Source organism: Barbatula barbatula (assembly GCF_947034865.1).
Source record: "Barbatula barbatula genome assembly, chromosome: 16".
NCBI lineage: Eukaryota > Metazoa > Chordata > Actinopteri > Cypriniformes > Nemacheilidae > Barbatula > Barbatula barbatula.
The window spans coordinates 1,116,355-1,131,312 of NC_136779.1; the positions used below are offsets into that span (position 1 = coordinate 1,116,355).

At 42.7% G+C, this 14,958-nt stretch overlaps 1 protein-coding gene across 1 annotated transcript; it reads left to right on the forward strand.

Annotated features, from left to right (window-relative positions):
* Nucleotides 1-2,331: 2,331 nt before the first annotated feature.
* On the forward strand, nt 2,332-14,810 carry LOC306905863 (alpha-tectorin-like; the record flags this gene model as incomplete). Its single annotated transcript, XM_079476806.1, has 20 exons — nt 2,332-2,337; nt 4,571-4,849; nt 4,927-5,022; nt 5,109-5,262; nt 7,933-8,186; nt 8,289-8,435; nt 8,518-9,097; nt 9,203-9,786; nt 9,877-10,438; nt 10,549-11,153; nt 11,314-11,866; nt 12,025-12,221; nt 12,420-12,555; nt 12,804-12,917; nt 13,008-13,192; nt 13,293-13,450; nt 13,555-13,800; nt 13,882-14,044; nt 14,306-14,408; nt 14,544-14,810. The coding sequence occupies 20 exons, from the start codon at nt 2,332-2,334 to the stop codon at nt 14,645-14,647; spliced, it is 5,226 nt and encodes a 1,741-aa protein (XP_079332932.1). The 3' UTR covers nt 14,648-14,810.
* Between the last annotated feature and the right edge of the window lie 148 nt (nt 14,811-14,958).

Consider the following 14,958-nt stretch of genomic DNA (forward strand, 5'->3'; position numbering starts at 1 on the left):
TGTCATTAAACGCATAAGAGCTCTCCAACAAAGTTATTGGGAAAAATTGGCTCATTGCATGCATGCAGAATTACATTTTGCAATAGGTTGTAGCAATCACATGGTTTTGATGACGCGCAAAGTGTAGCTGAAGGCCATGGAGTGATTTTCTCCACAGGAATTCACTATTACAAAACTGAAACTGCCTATGTGTTGCATCATTAATGTTTGTTCGAAACTATCAAACCACAAGGTTTTTCTATTGTGAAGCAAAGGTTGTTGCTCATGAAGGGGGAGATGCGAGTATTGATTGAAAAACTGGTCTAAAAATGGCTTTTCTTCCCCCATAGAGGTTCAGTGGCATAACGTCACGCCCAAACTATCTACTGCAAGATATAATGCTGTGTTATTTATACGTAAATTGATGAGAATGGGTTGGTTAATAATACCATTATCACCAGCCTTATTTACTTACTTACTATTATCCTCAATAGCCTCAACAAATTCATCGTCCTCACCAGCCTCAGCAAATTCATCGTCCTCACCAGCCTCAGCAAATTCATCGTCCTCACCAGCCTCAACAAATTCATCGTCCTCACCTTCCTCAACAAATTCATCGTCCTCACCAGCCTCAACAAATTCATCGTCCTCACCAGCCCCAACAAATTCATCGTCCTCACCAGCCTCAACAAATTCATCGTCCTCACCAGCCTCAACAAATTCATCGTCCTCACCAGCCTCAACAAATTCATCGTCCTCACCAGCCTCAACAAATTCATCGTCCTCACCAGCCTCAACAAATTCATCGTCCTCACCAGCCTCAACAAATTCATCGTCCTCACCAGCCTCAACAAATTCATCATACTCATTACCACCAGTATCAGGTTAGTAATATGTCCATTTGAAAACTTCTGCTGTATTGTAAAGTTCAATATAGGCCTACCCACAGCAATTATTAGGGTCCAAGCTGGTTTTGAAAAAAAAGGGAAGCACGACCACAAAAACAGATAACAGATAGACAATGCTTTAAAGATTACGCTACTATTCCCATATTTCAGACATCTTACAAGTATATTGTCTATGTATTGTGTATAAACTATAGTTGTACATTGTATATAGACGACTTTGTCTTATTTGGGACTCAACTTGTCTCATCATTTACTCACCCTCGAGTTCCAAATCTGTATACATTTCTTTGTTCTGATGAACACAAAGAAAGACATTTGGAAGAATGCTTGTGATCAAGATGTTCTTGGCCACCATTGACTGCCATAGTTGGTGAACAATTAAATATATTTGGAAGAATGTAGGAAAGCAAACCGTTCTAGAGCACTTTTGACTACCATTTTCATTTTTCCTACTATGGTAGTCAGTGGTGGCCAAGAAGCGCTTGTTTTCAAGCATCCATCCAAATAACTTTCTCTATGTTCATGAAGTTATTTTGGAAGTAATGTCCTGGGACAATTTTAATTCAGTCCCGTATCTGTGCGAGCTGCCAGGCACTACGATCTCTGAGATCGGTGCGTGTGCTGTAAAATTAAAAGCATTTTAAATGGTGATCAAACTGACTAGACATTCCAGTGCATTACGTAAGTAATAATTGACGACAGGTGTCGGGGTGTCAATTATTTGAAAGTTAATGCACACCCGAGGTGGTAATGAGGCCACTATGCGAAGCGTAGTAATGTGACCAAAAAGCCAGATGGGGTGTGAGTGAAAGTTAAAAATATTTACTATACAAGTTCACAATTAAAATCTACATTTTCTCAAGTTTTGCTACCGATTTACCTTCATAAAAGTACATCAATATTGGTGTGTGAGTACGAACCTCTCCGTACACACGCGGATTTCCATTTGCTCACGAAAAAACTGGACGTGCGCCATAAGATGCTCTCCCCTCGAACACGGAAGATGCTTTCATCGCACATGTATTTATTTGGCTCCTGGGCATAAGCATCACTAGTCCAGTTTTGAGCGAGAGCAAAAGAAACTCGACATTTGTCTGTGAAGGGCCATATCTGGCTGGTAGTAGGCCAAATCATTCGACAGGCCAAAAGGAATCGTCCCAGCTCTCCTGATGGACAGTCCGGCATTAACCGAAAATTAATTACTCTTCAATTTTTTTTTTCTTTCAGTCACAGGCCCATTTTATCCGTTTGGAACTGGAGACACAGAGAATGGACGAATTGATGATGGAAGTTCTGAACTGATCCACCTCCTGCAAGCTTTCATATTTTTCGGATACACATACAACCAAATTTATGTAAGAGCATTGGTGACCCACGAATGTGTTGTGTCTGTTATTGAGATGTTAAAGGGGCCATTCACATTTCACTCTTTTGTGTCATGATCATGGGGGTGAGACACGGACAGAGGATTCAGGTGCAGACAGCAGGTAAGGGGTTAACAGAAGACTTTAATATAAAATGACAAAACAAAACCCACGAGGGGGTAACAGAACAAAACAAAACAGGGAACTATAATAACAAGACAGGACTCAGACTAACTACACTGAAACAAAACATAAATTAACTTTTGACATAAACTACACATGACTAAACTGACAAACACAGGAACTCACCACACAAACCACAATGAACCAGCACAAGACAGAAGACACAAGGACATTAAATAGGGGACCAAATCAAGAGGGGAACAGGTGAAGGGCATGAATCAATAACGAGGAAACGAGAGGGCAGGAACAGAGTCGAGACCGGAGAGAGTGAATGGAAGTCCATCAGGGCCATAAATGCCTCTCTCCACTCAAAAAATCAGACTCTGTCATGATCCTGCCAAAAAAATCCAAGAGAAACATGATATGATGCTGCAGAATCATGACACTTTTGTGTGTGCAAGTGTGCTCTCAAATAGAAGGCAACACGCTTTTTTCCAGGCTTGTCAATGCCGCAGTGAGTTGAAGTGTCAGTATCTCAGACAGTTTCTGTACATCTCATGTTAATCTTGAGAATTTACAGAATAGAATCGCAGAGTCTTTAGTTTGATCACATTTATAAAAGAAAGAAACAGCTGATTATTTCCGAAAACATGTCATGCGTGTGGGGGGAGGGGGACTGCGGAACTAAGGCATGTGTGCACACATTGCCATGAAAACCCAGATTCACAGGTCTGTGATGCCTTTTGATGTCCAGGACTGCACGTGTGCCACAATGGGCGGATCAGCGTGTGCCTACCCATGTGACAAGAGGCGTGGGTAACCCACTGAACACCGCTCGTGATCAGGTTTGGGGATTGCAACTGTTTCCCACGAAACGAGGAATTCCCAGTAGGCGCGGGTCACATGCCCAGGCCGATAAAGTCCCTGCCGTTTGCACACACCGTCCGTCACTACTTCAGATCGGATGGTTTAGCAAGGTCCTCGGATCGGCATCGCCAGGGCTCCTCGTGGGCCCTGGTTGAGCGCCGAGAACACGATTTAACTTGACTATCAAGAAGAAGTAAACTCACTTACTGTGACTTGTGTGCATGCTCCTTCTCCCACTCTCCATGGTTGATGCGTAGGCGTGCCACGTTCTTTTCTGGGAGAATTGTCCAATAATGGACTAAGACAAGTTGTAATGTAATGATTTTAAATGTTTAAAAAAAACTTTCCGAAACCTGGACGAACACTGGGGGAGTGTATCGAGCACAGAAATACTACGTAATACGTCCAACTAGTGTTCTGACAAGTTGACTATGTTAAGCTTGAGAAGACGGCACATTTAACATTGTAAAGAATTCAGAATGCATGACCGTTGCAGGCACCTCTTTATTCACGAGTTCACCTGCGCAGATAACAGCGATGTTGATAGGGATAATAAAGCAAGAGCTTGGTTATGAAGGTTATGCGTATTTGGCGTGCTGTCCGGGAAGCGGGCTCCGAGCTCGCCAGATCTATCCGAACCCGAAACACTACACCTTGGTCAGGGTGAGTGCGCCGAACTCGGAACCGGTTTGAGCCCAGAGCACACCCCCCGGGGCTCTTGCAAAAGAAATGTGAGTTTGGGAGAGGAGCCGGGGTGGAGGAGGGATGCTTAACCTTAGGAGATCGAGCAGGTAAGATGGATTCTCTATTTATGAGCGAGCTCGCTATGGCTAATTGTGTATGTGCAGTGATTGCTGATTGTGGACCAGCCGGCTGATTATATGCTACGGCTCCTCCCGAACTTTGTTAATTAAACATCATAAACTATTTCAACTTTTCAGAATAATGCAAGCGCACTGCACTTGTCATGTGAAAACAACTAACCAATATAGAAAAGATTACTGAAGATGAAGGGACAGATGATCAGCATGAATAAATCTGATAGCAGAGTTACTGCAAGGGATTTTCTGTGCAATACTCTACCACTGAGCAACAGAAATATAACATTATACATTTGGGTGATTTCTTTCCTTGAACAAGGGACTTGTCATCCCTCTGCCTGCCTCCCCCCATCTAAATCAAACCCTGACTCTACAGTTTTAAGTTATATTTATTTAATGAAGAATAATTAGAAATAAATAAAAAGTATAAATTAAGGTATGCTTGTTACATCTTTACTTCTGAATGATTTTAATGATTTTGAACATAATATACTCAAATTTCTTTCAGGTCAATAACAATGGACACTTGACATTTGATGGGGCATGGAACAGCTTCTCTCCATACCCATTTCCAGCTCGTGGCGGTAAAGACATCATCGCTCCGTTCTGGACTGATATTGATAACAGCAGGAACGGTATTATCTCATATCAGCAGTACACCTCTGGCAATGTCCTGACACAGGCTACACAAGACATCAACCAATACTTCCCTGACCTGAACTTTTCTGCTTCATGGGTCTTTGTTGCCACGTGGGACAGAGTGGCATATTATGCATATTCAGGAACAGTAAGAAACTTGGTTAACATTTGCACGGCAAAACATAAAAAACGATACAGTATTAAAAAATGTTTAACTTCTTACAGGAAACATCTTTCCAAGTGGTTTTGATTTCAAATGGCCATCTCTCGTTTGTTCTAATGAACTATGGTACAATTGCTCCACCACAGCGATATGTGCAGGTATGAACATGATTAACTAATAAATAAACTGTATAAGCTGTAACAATTTTACTTAATACACATGTGTTTTTCTGTCTTAACAATAGGCTGGTTATGACACCACCAAGTCAAGCCACTATTTCTCAATCACTGGATCACTTCAAAATCACTCTCCAAGCCTAACATACAGCAGCAATGTCAATGTAACAGGCAGATGGGTCTTCAGAACAGATCATGGATCACAGGGTTGTCAATTCAATGGTAACCAGATTTCTAGTTTCCTCACAATAAGTATTTTGTTCATAGTAGTAATTACCATACTGGTTACAGCTACCATGTTTAAAAATTTCCAGTACAGTTGATGAATTGTCACCAGCCTTTGTTGTGTTTTGGTCACCAGTTCTCATCACAAGACACTGCCTTGCTTATGTTCATAGAAAGCTTCTTGCAATAGCCTCCCATGATCAGACAGCTTTAACAGAAAGTAAAGAAAAACAAAGCTAAATCCGCACTAAATAGCCGTCACCACACCACTAAATACCTTGCAACATATATAATGAGAGTCCTTTAAATGAGATAATACACAGGTAAATAAGGTATGTAATCCACAGGTGCACAATGTAAATTATTGACAGGTAAAGAGGGAAGTAATCCACAGGTAAACATACAATATTACAACTGAGTAAGCATTAAACGAAACACAAAAGACGAGTAGACCTCACAGAGAACAAAGGGCCAGTGAGAGTTCCTGTATAGTCCGGGTGATGAGTCTGATGATCGGCAGGTGCGGGGATTATTGATGTGATGAGGTCCACATTCATCCTAATTACCAATCAGGGCAATAAGCCCGCTCAAGTTGTCAAAGGAATGAACACTTCAGACTGTGTGTTGGTACACAGCTTCAGTTAATTTATTTAAGCACAACAGCAAGATAACCACGTGACTCAGGCGGCAACCAAACATGTAACACAAAATCAAAACAATTAACAGATAGGCTGTAGCCAGCACATCGTGTCGAACCGCCTAGGTTCTAGGAAGATACAAAACAACATCCCTTGGCCATGATTAGTACAAGCCGAGAAATCAAATCACAGCACAAACGTAATATCAACAGCACCAATAAATCCACTTTTTGTCTTCACTGCAATACACCACCCTCTAGTGGCCAAGGGGACTATTAACCTGGAAATGGCGGCTACAGCCAAACGAAAAAAAGAAAGTATAACAAATGACCCAAACAAATACTACAAGACACAATCAACAGAGTTCAAATAATAGAAAACAAAATTCACAAAATTCAAGTAATGGGAAAAACAGTGGTCAACAAAACAAACTCTGATGACACTACAGTTCTTCCATCCAAGAGCTACCTTTACAGTTCTTCCATTCAAGAGATACCATGTCACCAAGCAGCAACTGCCAGATCACAGCTGGTCTGCAGAATTTGGTACGGAATGATCATCGTCCTTACAGACCGGCAGTAAACAAACGAGCGACGGGAAATCGCCACCAAATTTATCTCGGAGTATCAAACACAAAAAAAAGACTAACTTGAACAAAAAGAAAAATGCCAAACTCAGTGAAGAGCTTCTGGCGAGTGTCGCGCTAGACAGCCATGTATGCACTCCCAACCACACCCTGCCGTCTGCACTTTTATCCGGTCTCAAGGGGAACGTGCGTAGGACGCACTTTGCCGTGATGTCATCCCCTAAGGTCTGTGTCCAACCCACTACATTGACAAGGGAAAGGTGAGGGTTTGTTGTGAAATTAAGTACTTAAGTACACAGGGAAAACCTGCTGTGGACAGACATGATCGTTAAACTACTCCCCTCCTGGAAGGCAGGGAGGGTGGGTATCCTGGAGCCTAGGGAGGATCTGGCAGTTCGTGCTGAAGGCCAGGGTTTGGGGCAGCTGAGAACTCCAACAGCCGTCGTGGCCATGATGGTGATGCCGGGGAAGCAGGGCTGATGGCTACCTTGGTTGTGTTAAGGATGCAGCCTAACGTCACCACAAACACCGCAAGCCAACAGTATTTGCACACCCCTGGCTTGGTGGCCTGGAGGGAGATTGCCGGGATGGCCACTGCTGAACGGTACTGTCCCCCCCGAACAAATTCCAGGAGAGGCCCTACGGATGTCCACACCGCCCAGACGGTGGCCTCCGTGGTGACCTTGGGAAACTCAGATGGAACGGAGCCGTAGGGAGATCCTGAGGAGGGGTTAGGGGAAGCCTCTGAGGCAGGACCAAAGGAAGCCTCTGAAAGGGGGTTCAAAGCAGGGTCTCAGCTGAGCTCAGGGGCATCAGCACTCATCCGCACCACCCAGACGTATGACAGAGCCACTGATAAGAAGATCACGGCAGTGACCTAGGGGGCTTGGAAACCGTCACTGGCAGTACAGAGAACTCTGGGGCAGCGGGTTCGAGGACCACTAGAGCGCCGGATGGGTCCGGCTCGTGGAACTCTGGAACACCACAGGTTAAAATTCCACAGGTATACAGGCATGTAATTCACAGATACACAAGAAAAGTATTCTATATGCACACAAGGAAAGTATTCCACATGTACTCAAGTTAAGTAATCCACAGGTTAACAGGTAAGTAATCCACTGGTAACATATAATAACTGGGTCGGCACTAAACGAAACACAGAAGACGATAAGACCTGACAGAGAACAAAGAGCAATTGAGAGTTATTGTATAGTGCTGGTGATGAGTCTGATGATGGGCAGGTACTGGGATCATTGACGAGGGACGGGTGAGGGAGTGTGGAGAAATTAAGTCCATGGGGAAAACCGCCCGGGGACAGACAGGATTGTTACACCAGCTTAGTTTAGCCTGAAAATTCAAACCCATCTTTTCAGCAGTGCTGATTACTAATTAATAGAAATGTAATTTTGTGTTTATATCATAATACCCAATTTGTTGTTTTAGGTTTAGCAGTGGAGCTGGGAGATTCTTTCTGGAGGGATTCCACCTGTCAGAAGAGATGCACCTGTACCAGTAGTGGTCTCCAGTGCAGCCTGGAGCCCTGCACTTATTCCCAGGCATGCCGTAGAGACGCTTTCCAATACTCTTGTCAGAACATTCAAAGGCAAACTTGCACCATCTCTGGAGATCCTCATTACTACACCTTTGACAACCGTATTTTTCACTTTCAAGGAACTTGTACCTACGTTCTATCAGAGGCTAGTTTTTGCCGACTATTTATTAGGAATTATATGTATAATGAGAAATATATGATACATTTGACAGTTTTCAAGTGATTCTAATCTTGTATCATTGTTTAGGCTTGTGGAAATGGTTTGCCTTACTATCGCATTGAGGGCAAAAATGAGCACCGTGGTAGTACACATGTGTCGTGGACTAGGATGGTCAGAGTGGTTGTGTATGATGAAGAAATTGAACTGATTAAAGATCACTATTATGAGGCAAAGGTTCGTATCAATGTTTGCTGGAATCCTGACTTGAATTTGGTCATGTTTTCAGATTTTTTTAATCTTTCATGACATTTTCTAGGTTAATGGGACCCTTACAGCAGCACCTTTCAGTCTGCGCAATGGCTCCATCCAGGTCTATCAGTCAGGTTTTACCTTAGCTATCAGCACAGACTTTGGTCTGGTTGTTACATATGATGCACACAGCTGGGTCACCATCTCTGTACCTTATGAATACCAGAATGCCACATGTGGTCTGTGTGGGAATTTTAACCTGTATCCTGACGATGATTTCCGTTCCCCTTCTGGGGAGATACTGAGCTCAGATGTGGACTTTGCCAACTCTTGGAAGGTAGAGGGGGACACAGACCTGGAATGTCATAATGTCAGGTGCACGGGTCTGGCTTGTGCTGGTTGCAGCAATGACGAGATGAGTGTTTATGGTGATACAAACCACTGTGGGATCCTAGGAGATGTGTTTGGCCCCTTTGCTGCCTGTCACTCTGTGTTTTCAACCCAGACATACACAGAGAGCTGTATGTACGATCTTTGCTTAGGAGGAGGGTACCAACCCTTTCTGTGTCAGGCTCTCAATGTGTACGCTGCTCAATGCCAACAGCAGGGAGTACAACTTGGCCAGTGGAGACAGCAGGGATTCTGTGGTAAGACCCCTGCATATTTTATTATGGCATTTTGCATCAAACTATTTTAATCCATATGAAAGATCGGTGTTGTTGAATGTTCTTATTTACATCATCCATTTTCAGAGATTCAATGTCCTATGCACAGCCATTTTGAGCCTCAAGGAACAAGCTGCCCTGCAACCTGCACTGATCCCTCTGCCCCAATGAACTGTCCCTTGCCCAACCAAGAGAGCTGTATCTGTGATGCTGGGTACATTCTCAGTGCTGGGACATGTGTTCCTGAAGCAGACTGTGGTTGCACCTTTGAGGGATTCTATTACGCTGAGGGACAGTCAGTAGTGTTGGATGAGGACTGTGGGAGACAGTGTGTTTGCAGAAACAGGACAATGATCTGCCATCAGCACCAGTGTAGTTCAGCAGAGGTGTGTGAAGTTCATCACGGTGTGAGGGGCTGCAGACCAACCAGCTATGCTTCCTGTTCAGTTGAAGGCCTAGGATTCTATCATACCTTTGATGGACAAACTTTCAGATATCCAGGGGCTTGTGGACTGACCCTTGCAAGGGTCATGGGACCATCCCAATTACCATCCTTTCTTTTGACAGTGGAGAAAGTACCACGAGGCCTTCAAGGTTTTGCTAGATTCCTGAAGTTTGAGGCAGGGGGGACTCATGTCTCCATAGAAATGGGGGAAGGTAGCAATGTGCAGGTTAGCCAAAACACTTTCTCATAAGGATTCATGTGTTAAAATAGGCAACTTTTAAATCAAATTATTCAACCATTTCCTTCCCATGGACAGGTGGATGGACAGATGGTTGGTTTGCCCATCAATGTTGGATCCAGTCATATCAGCATCTATCACAGTGGTGTCATGGGTTTTGTTCTGGAAACAAATTTCGGGGTGACCATTAGAGCTGACTGGCCACACATTGTCAGGATCACAGTGCCGACCACATACAATGGTACACTTGAAGGTCTATGTGGGAATTTGAATGGAAATATTTATGATGAGTTTATAGGTCAAGATGGTGTCCTGCTGGATGGACCCCAGACATTTGCAGACAGTTGGCGTGATGGGTCCCTATCAGCCCACTGTGAGGATCCAGCTGACCTCTGGGAATCAGGACATTATCAGAACAGCCAGTTCGGTGAGCAATGCAGCTTCATGTCCATGCCCGCTGGACCATTTGCTGAATGCAGCAGAACACTAGACCCTATGCAACGAGTTCAAGATTGCATTCAGATGCTGGAGCAGACCAGCGGAGCCAGAGAGGCTCTCTGTGAGGCCCTGCGGGGATACACTCTGCTCTGCCAACAGAATGGCATTGCAGTTGGAGAGTGGAGAAACATTACCCTCTGTGGTTAGTATCTTATAACCTACTGTAGGTTGTACTATTTCTTTTGAATTGGGCTGTAAAGTTATGATTATTTTGCTCACTTCACTGCTTGTCATTGTGCTTTGCGATTCCAGAACCCATCTGCCCACCAAATGCCCATTACGAACTGTGTGGCACATCCTGTCCTGCATCCTGCCCTAGTCTCTCATTTCCCTATCAGTGCACCCTGCAGTGCCAGGATGGATGCCAGTGTAATGATGGGCTTGTTTTGAATGGAGATCACTGTGTGCCGCCCATGGGTTGTGGTTGTCACTACGCAGGACGTTATCGTCAGCCTGGAGAGCAGTTCTGGCATGATGAGGAGTGCCAGTCTCTGTGTGTTTGTGATGGGATTACTGGAAATGTTCATTGCACACCATCATCTTGCAGTGAACAGGAACTCTGCAGTGTGGTGGAGGGAGAGTATGGCTGCCATCCCAGTCCACATGCTAGTTGTTCTGCTTCAGGAGACCCACATTATATCTCTTTTGATGGAACCTACTTTGATTTCCAGGGCACATGCAGATATGTGCTGGCCACAGTATGTAATGACACTCATGGTCTATCACACTTCCAGGTGGATGCAAGAAATGAGGCATGGCAAGGACTCCCAGTGTCCATTACCGTTGAGGTTTTTGTCAATGTCTCTGGACATCTCGTCCACATTTCACAGGACTTTAATGGATATTCCTCTGTTCAGGTAAGCAAATATGACTCATACTTTTCACTGCTGGGCACTTATGGTTTTTGACAAGCTTGCCTCTTTATGAGGCCATAACATTCAAATTCATGGATCATGTGTCTGGAAAATGACAGTTTTGTTGGCTTAGTATAAAACAGCAGTTTCTTTTTCTATTTAGGTTGATGGAGAGGTCAGAAACCTTCCCATCCTACTTGATTCTGGCCGGGTATCTGTCTACTCCACTGGATCAAACACTCTTGTTTCAACTGACTTCGGTTTGAGTGTGACTTATGGCTTCTGGGCGGTAAACATCATTGTACCAGTAGTCTACAGAGGAATTACGTGTGGACTTTGTGGCAACTTTAACGGACATACAGAGGACGACTTCATGACTCCTTCAGGTTCCTTGGCTCCTTCATTAGACCAGTTTGGGGCAGAATGGAAGGTTGAGGACGAGATGCCATGCAGTGACGGGTGTGGAGACAACTGTCCTTTGTGCCAAGATCAGACCATTGCTCATGCCATGTGTGAGATCATCAGAGACAATCAGGGCCCCTTTAGCTTCTGTCACGCTTTTGTAGATCCACAAGCGTACTTTACTGACTGTTCACTTGATGTTTGCCTCTCTGGAAACCTTCATGATGTATTGTGTCATTCTACGCAATCCTATGTGAGGGCCTGTCAATCTGCCAATGCTGTTGTCTTCCCCTGGAGAGAAACTACATCCTGTGGTAAGTGACTGGAAGTAAACATTACTGAAGAAGACCATCGGTTAAATTAAGTTTCCTTAATGTATGTTTTTCTCAGATTAATGTTATTCTTTAATTTTATTATTTTAAACATTAAATAACATCATCCACTTAACCATGAATGCATTTTACTTTGACAGCCATGATATGTACAGACAAAAGTACCTATGAGTTGTGTGGTACAGACTGTGGGCATACATGTGCCAGCAGCATTGACGCTAGTTGTGAACACACATGCTCTGAGGGATGTTTCTGTAATGATGGATTTGTGAGGAGTGGAGAAAACTGTGTGCCTGTGGAGCAATGCGGATGCTTGTATGACGGGTTCTACTATGATGTAAGGGGTTAAAACATTACTTTTTTATTGTATTGCAAATACAGTAATAGTCTCACAATTGTTCCTTGTAGATATTTGTTAGTTGACTGCTGTATTTACATACCACTTCTTTTTGCGACATCATGGCACTCAGTAGTAAACATGCTTTGGTTTGGTTCCAGAAACCTGAAAGTTTTGACCTTATCTGTTTTCTTTTAGATTGGAGAACAGTTCTGGAATTCAGAATGTTCCCAACTCTGTGAATGTTTTGCCCCAAATGATCTGCGTTGTTCTTCATCCTCTTGCCCACCGAATATGGAGTGTACAGTTAGAGATGGACGTCGTGACTGCTATGGTGAGTTGATAATGAGTAGCATGTGCGGTAACCGTCACCTTTGATAGTTTTCACGTTCTCACATAAAAAAAAAGATAGATGAATACACTCTGAAAAAAAACCCTCTTCATTTACAGCACAAAAATATTTTAAGTCAGGCCAGTGAACAGTCGTAATATTTAAAAGATCGGCGGACCAAAGCGTAAAATTTTTATTTAGTGTCTGTTATGTAAATGCACCTATTTCATCAATCTCTGTCTTCCTCTTAGTTGAAAATGTGCTTTGTTCTGAGCTAAACTGTACTGAACATGAATGGTGTGGAGAAAGAAATGGTGTTTACGACTGTTTCTGCAATGAGGACCAACACAGACCCGACTCTTTCGGTTTGAATCAATTTTAACAAAATACAAATGAAAATGATAATAAAACTGATGAGACAGTTGATTCCTAATGTTGACTATCTTTTTTTTTAGATTTCTCTGAAACCTGTGAGAGTAGTTCAGGATCTCTGTCTCTATCTCGCTGTCAGCTGTTTGAAGCTGGTTTTTCAGCTCATGTTCTACATCTCAATGACCCCAGCTGCAGAGGAACCGTCCAGAACGGAAGAGTGCAGTTTCACTTTGATAACAACAATCAGATCTGTGGAACCAATCTTGTGGTAAGACTCAATATTATTAACATACAATCACATTGAACAATTGGTTCAATCAATATATCTGACTTTTAAACTAAATATTAAATTAGTATGTTACCCACAGGCCAACGGCACTCATGTCATCTATGAGAACTTTATTTTGGGGACAACAGGGTCAACCGCAGGTCTCATCAGCAGAGAGAAAATACTGAAGCTAAATTTCAGCTGTATTTACCCCCAAACACAAACACTTTCTATGATAGATATCAACCCACTGGAGACGTGAGACTCAATTTGAACTTAATATTAATACATATCTATATGCAAGAATGATACATTGAACTACATCCGTAGAAACTGAAATCTTCTATTGTTTATTTTATCAGCCGTGTGAACAAGGATCTTCCCGCTGGTGAAGGGAGGTATCAGGTGCGAATGGTTCCATATCAGGATTCTGAGTTCTCTCAGCCCTTCACTGGTCGTGTGGATGCAGAACTCGATCAGCAGATTTTTGTTGAGGTTGGTGTTGACGGGGTTGACAGCCGTCAGTTTGTCACAGTGATTGACAGATGTTGGGCGACACCTGTGAATGATCCAGAGAACAGTCTGAGCTGGGATCTCATCACTGGAGAGTAAGACACAAACATCAGTTTGAGCTTCTTAACATGTTTAAAGAGTGAAAGAGTGAAATAAATCATCATCTTTATCTTCAGGTGTCCAAATCCACAAGACAACACAGTGGAGCTTCTTCAGAACGGCGTCTCAACATCCAGCCGTTTCTCCTTCAGGATGTTTATCTTCACCTCAAACTCCACTAAAGTTTACCTGCACTGTTCTGTTCATCTGTGTCTTATGTCCAACAATCACTGCTCAACTGTGAGTTTACCAATAATTTACAAAATAATTTAATGCCCAAGTGTCCAAAGGCAGTAAAGTTTTGTCTCACCGTTCCCTCACTAGAGAGGGCAACTGTACTTAAATCTTAAAGTTCTGCATGTTTGAATGATAAATCTTCTAGACTGTATGCGAGTCATATAGAGGATTATATTCGAGCCTTGAAAGAGAAGATTGTGATAAAATTATAATAGTATCATGATAGTTTATATATTTATTATTGGATCTACTTTTAATCTTTAGGATTGTCTTTCTGGACATCACCAGAGGAGGGCCAGGTCTGTGGACTTTTATGACAGTTCTTCTATATCCATGGGTCCTCTAGTCTGGTCTGGTGGAACTTCAGGTAAACATTTCCTTTAATATCCTTTTTGATCAATGTTCTTAATTTAACAAGATGGTTATTTTCATTTTAATAATAGATTTGTATTCTAATAATTCATGATTTGTAATTTTACAATGCACTGAACCAAATTCACAGATACATGGAGCCCAGAAAAACGGATGGCATCCGGAGCTTCAGGACTCTGTGGTTGCTTGATCATTCTGCTGGTCTCACTGCTGAGTGTCTGCACCATCTGCTAGGATATTTACACAATTTTGTTTTAATTAATTTGAATGAAACATATCCTATCGGTTGTTTTTTCATATCTTATATCGTACTTTGTTTTCTAATGAACATACAGCAATTGTCTTGTTTTGACCATTTGATTATTCTTTCTAGCATAATAAAATAAGATTTTTATTGACTGTTGATTCCTTTTGTAAAATACGTAAAATAGAAAGGAGAAATGGGGAAGAAATGTGATTTGTCGTTGAACTGGGCTTGCTGTTGGTGCCAGAAGAGCTGCTTTGTGTATTTTAGAAAGAACTGGTCTGCCTTTATTACCCACATT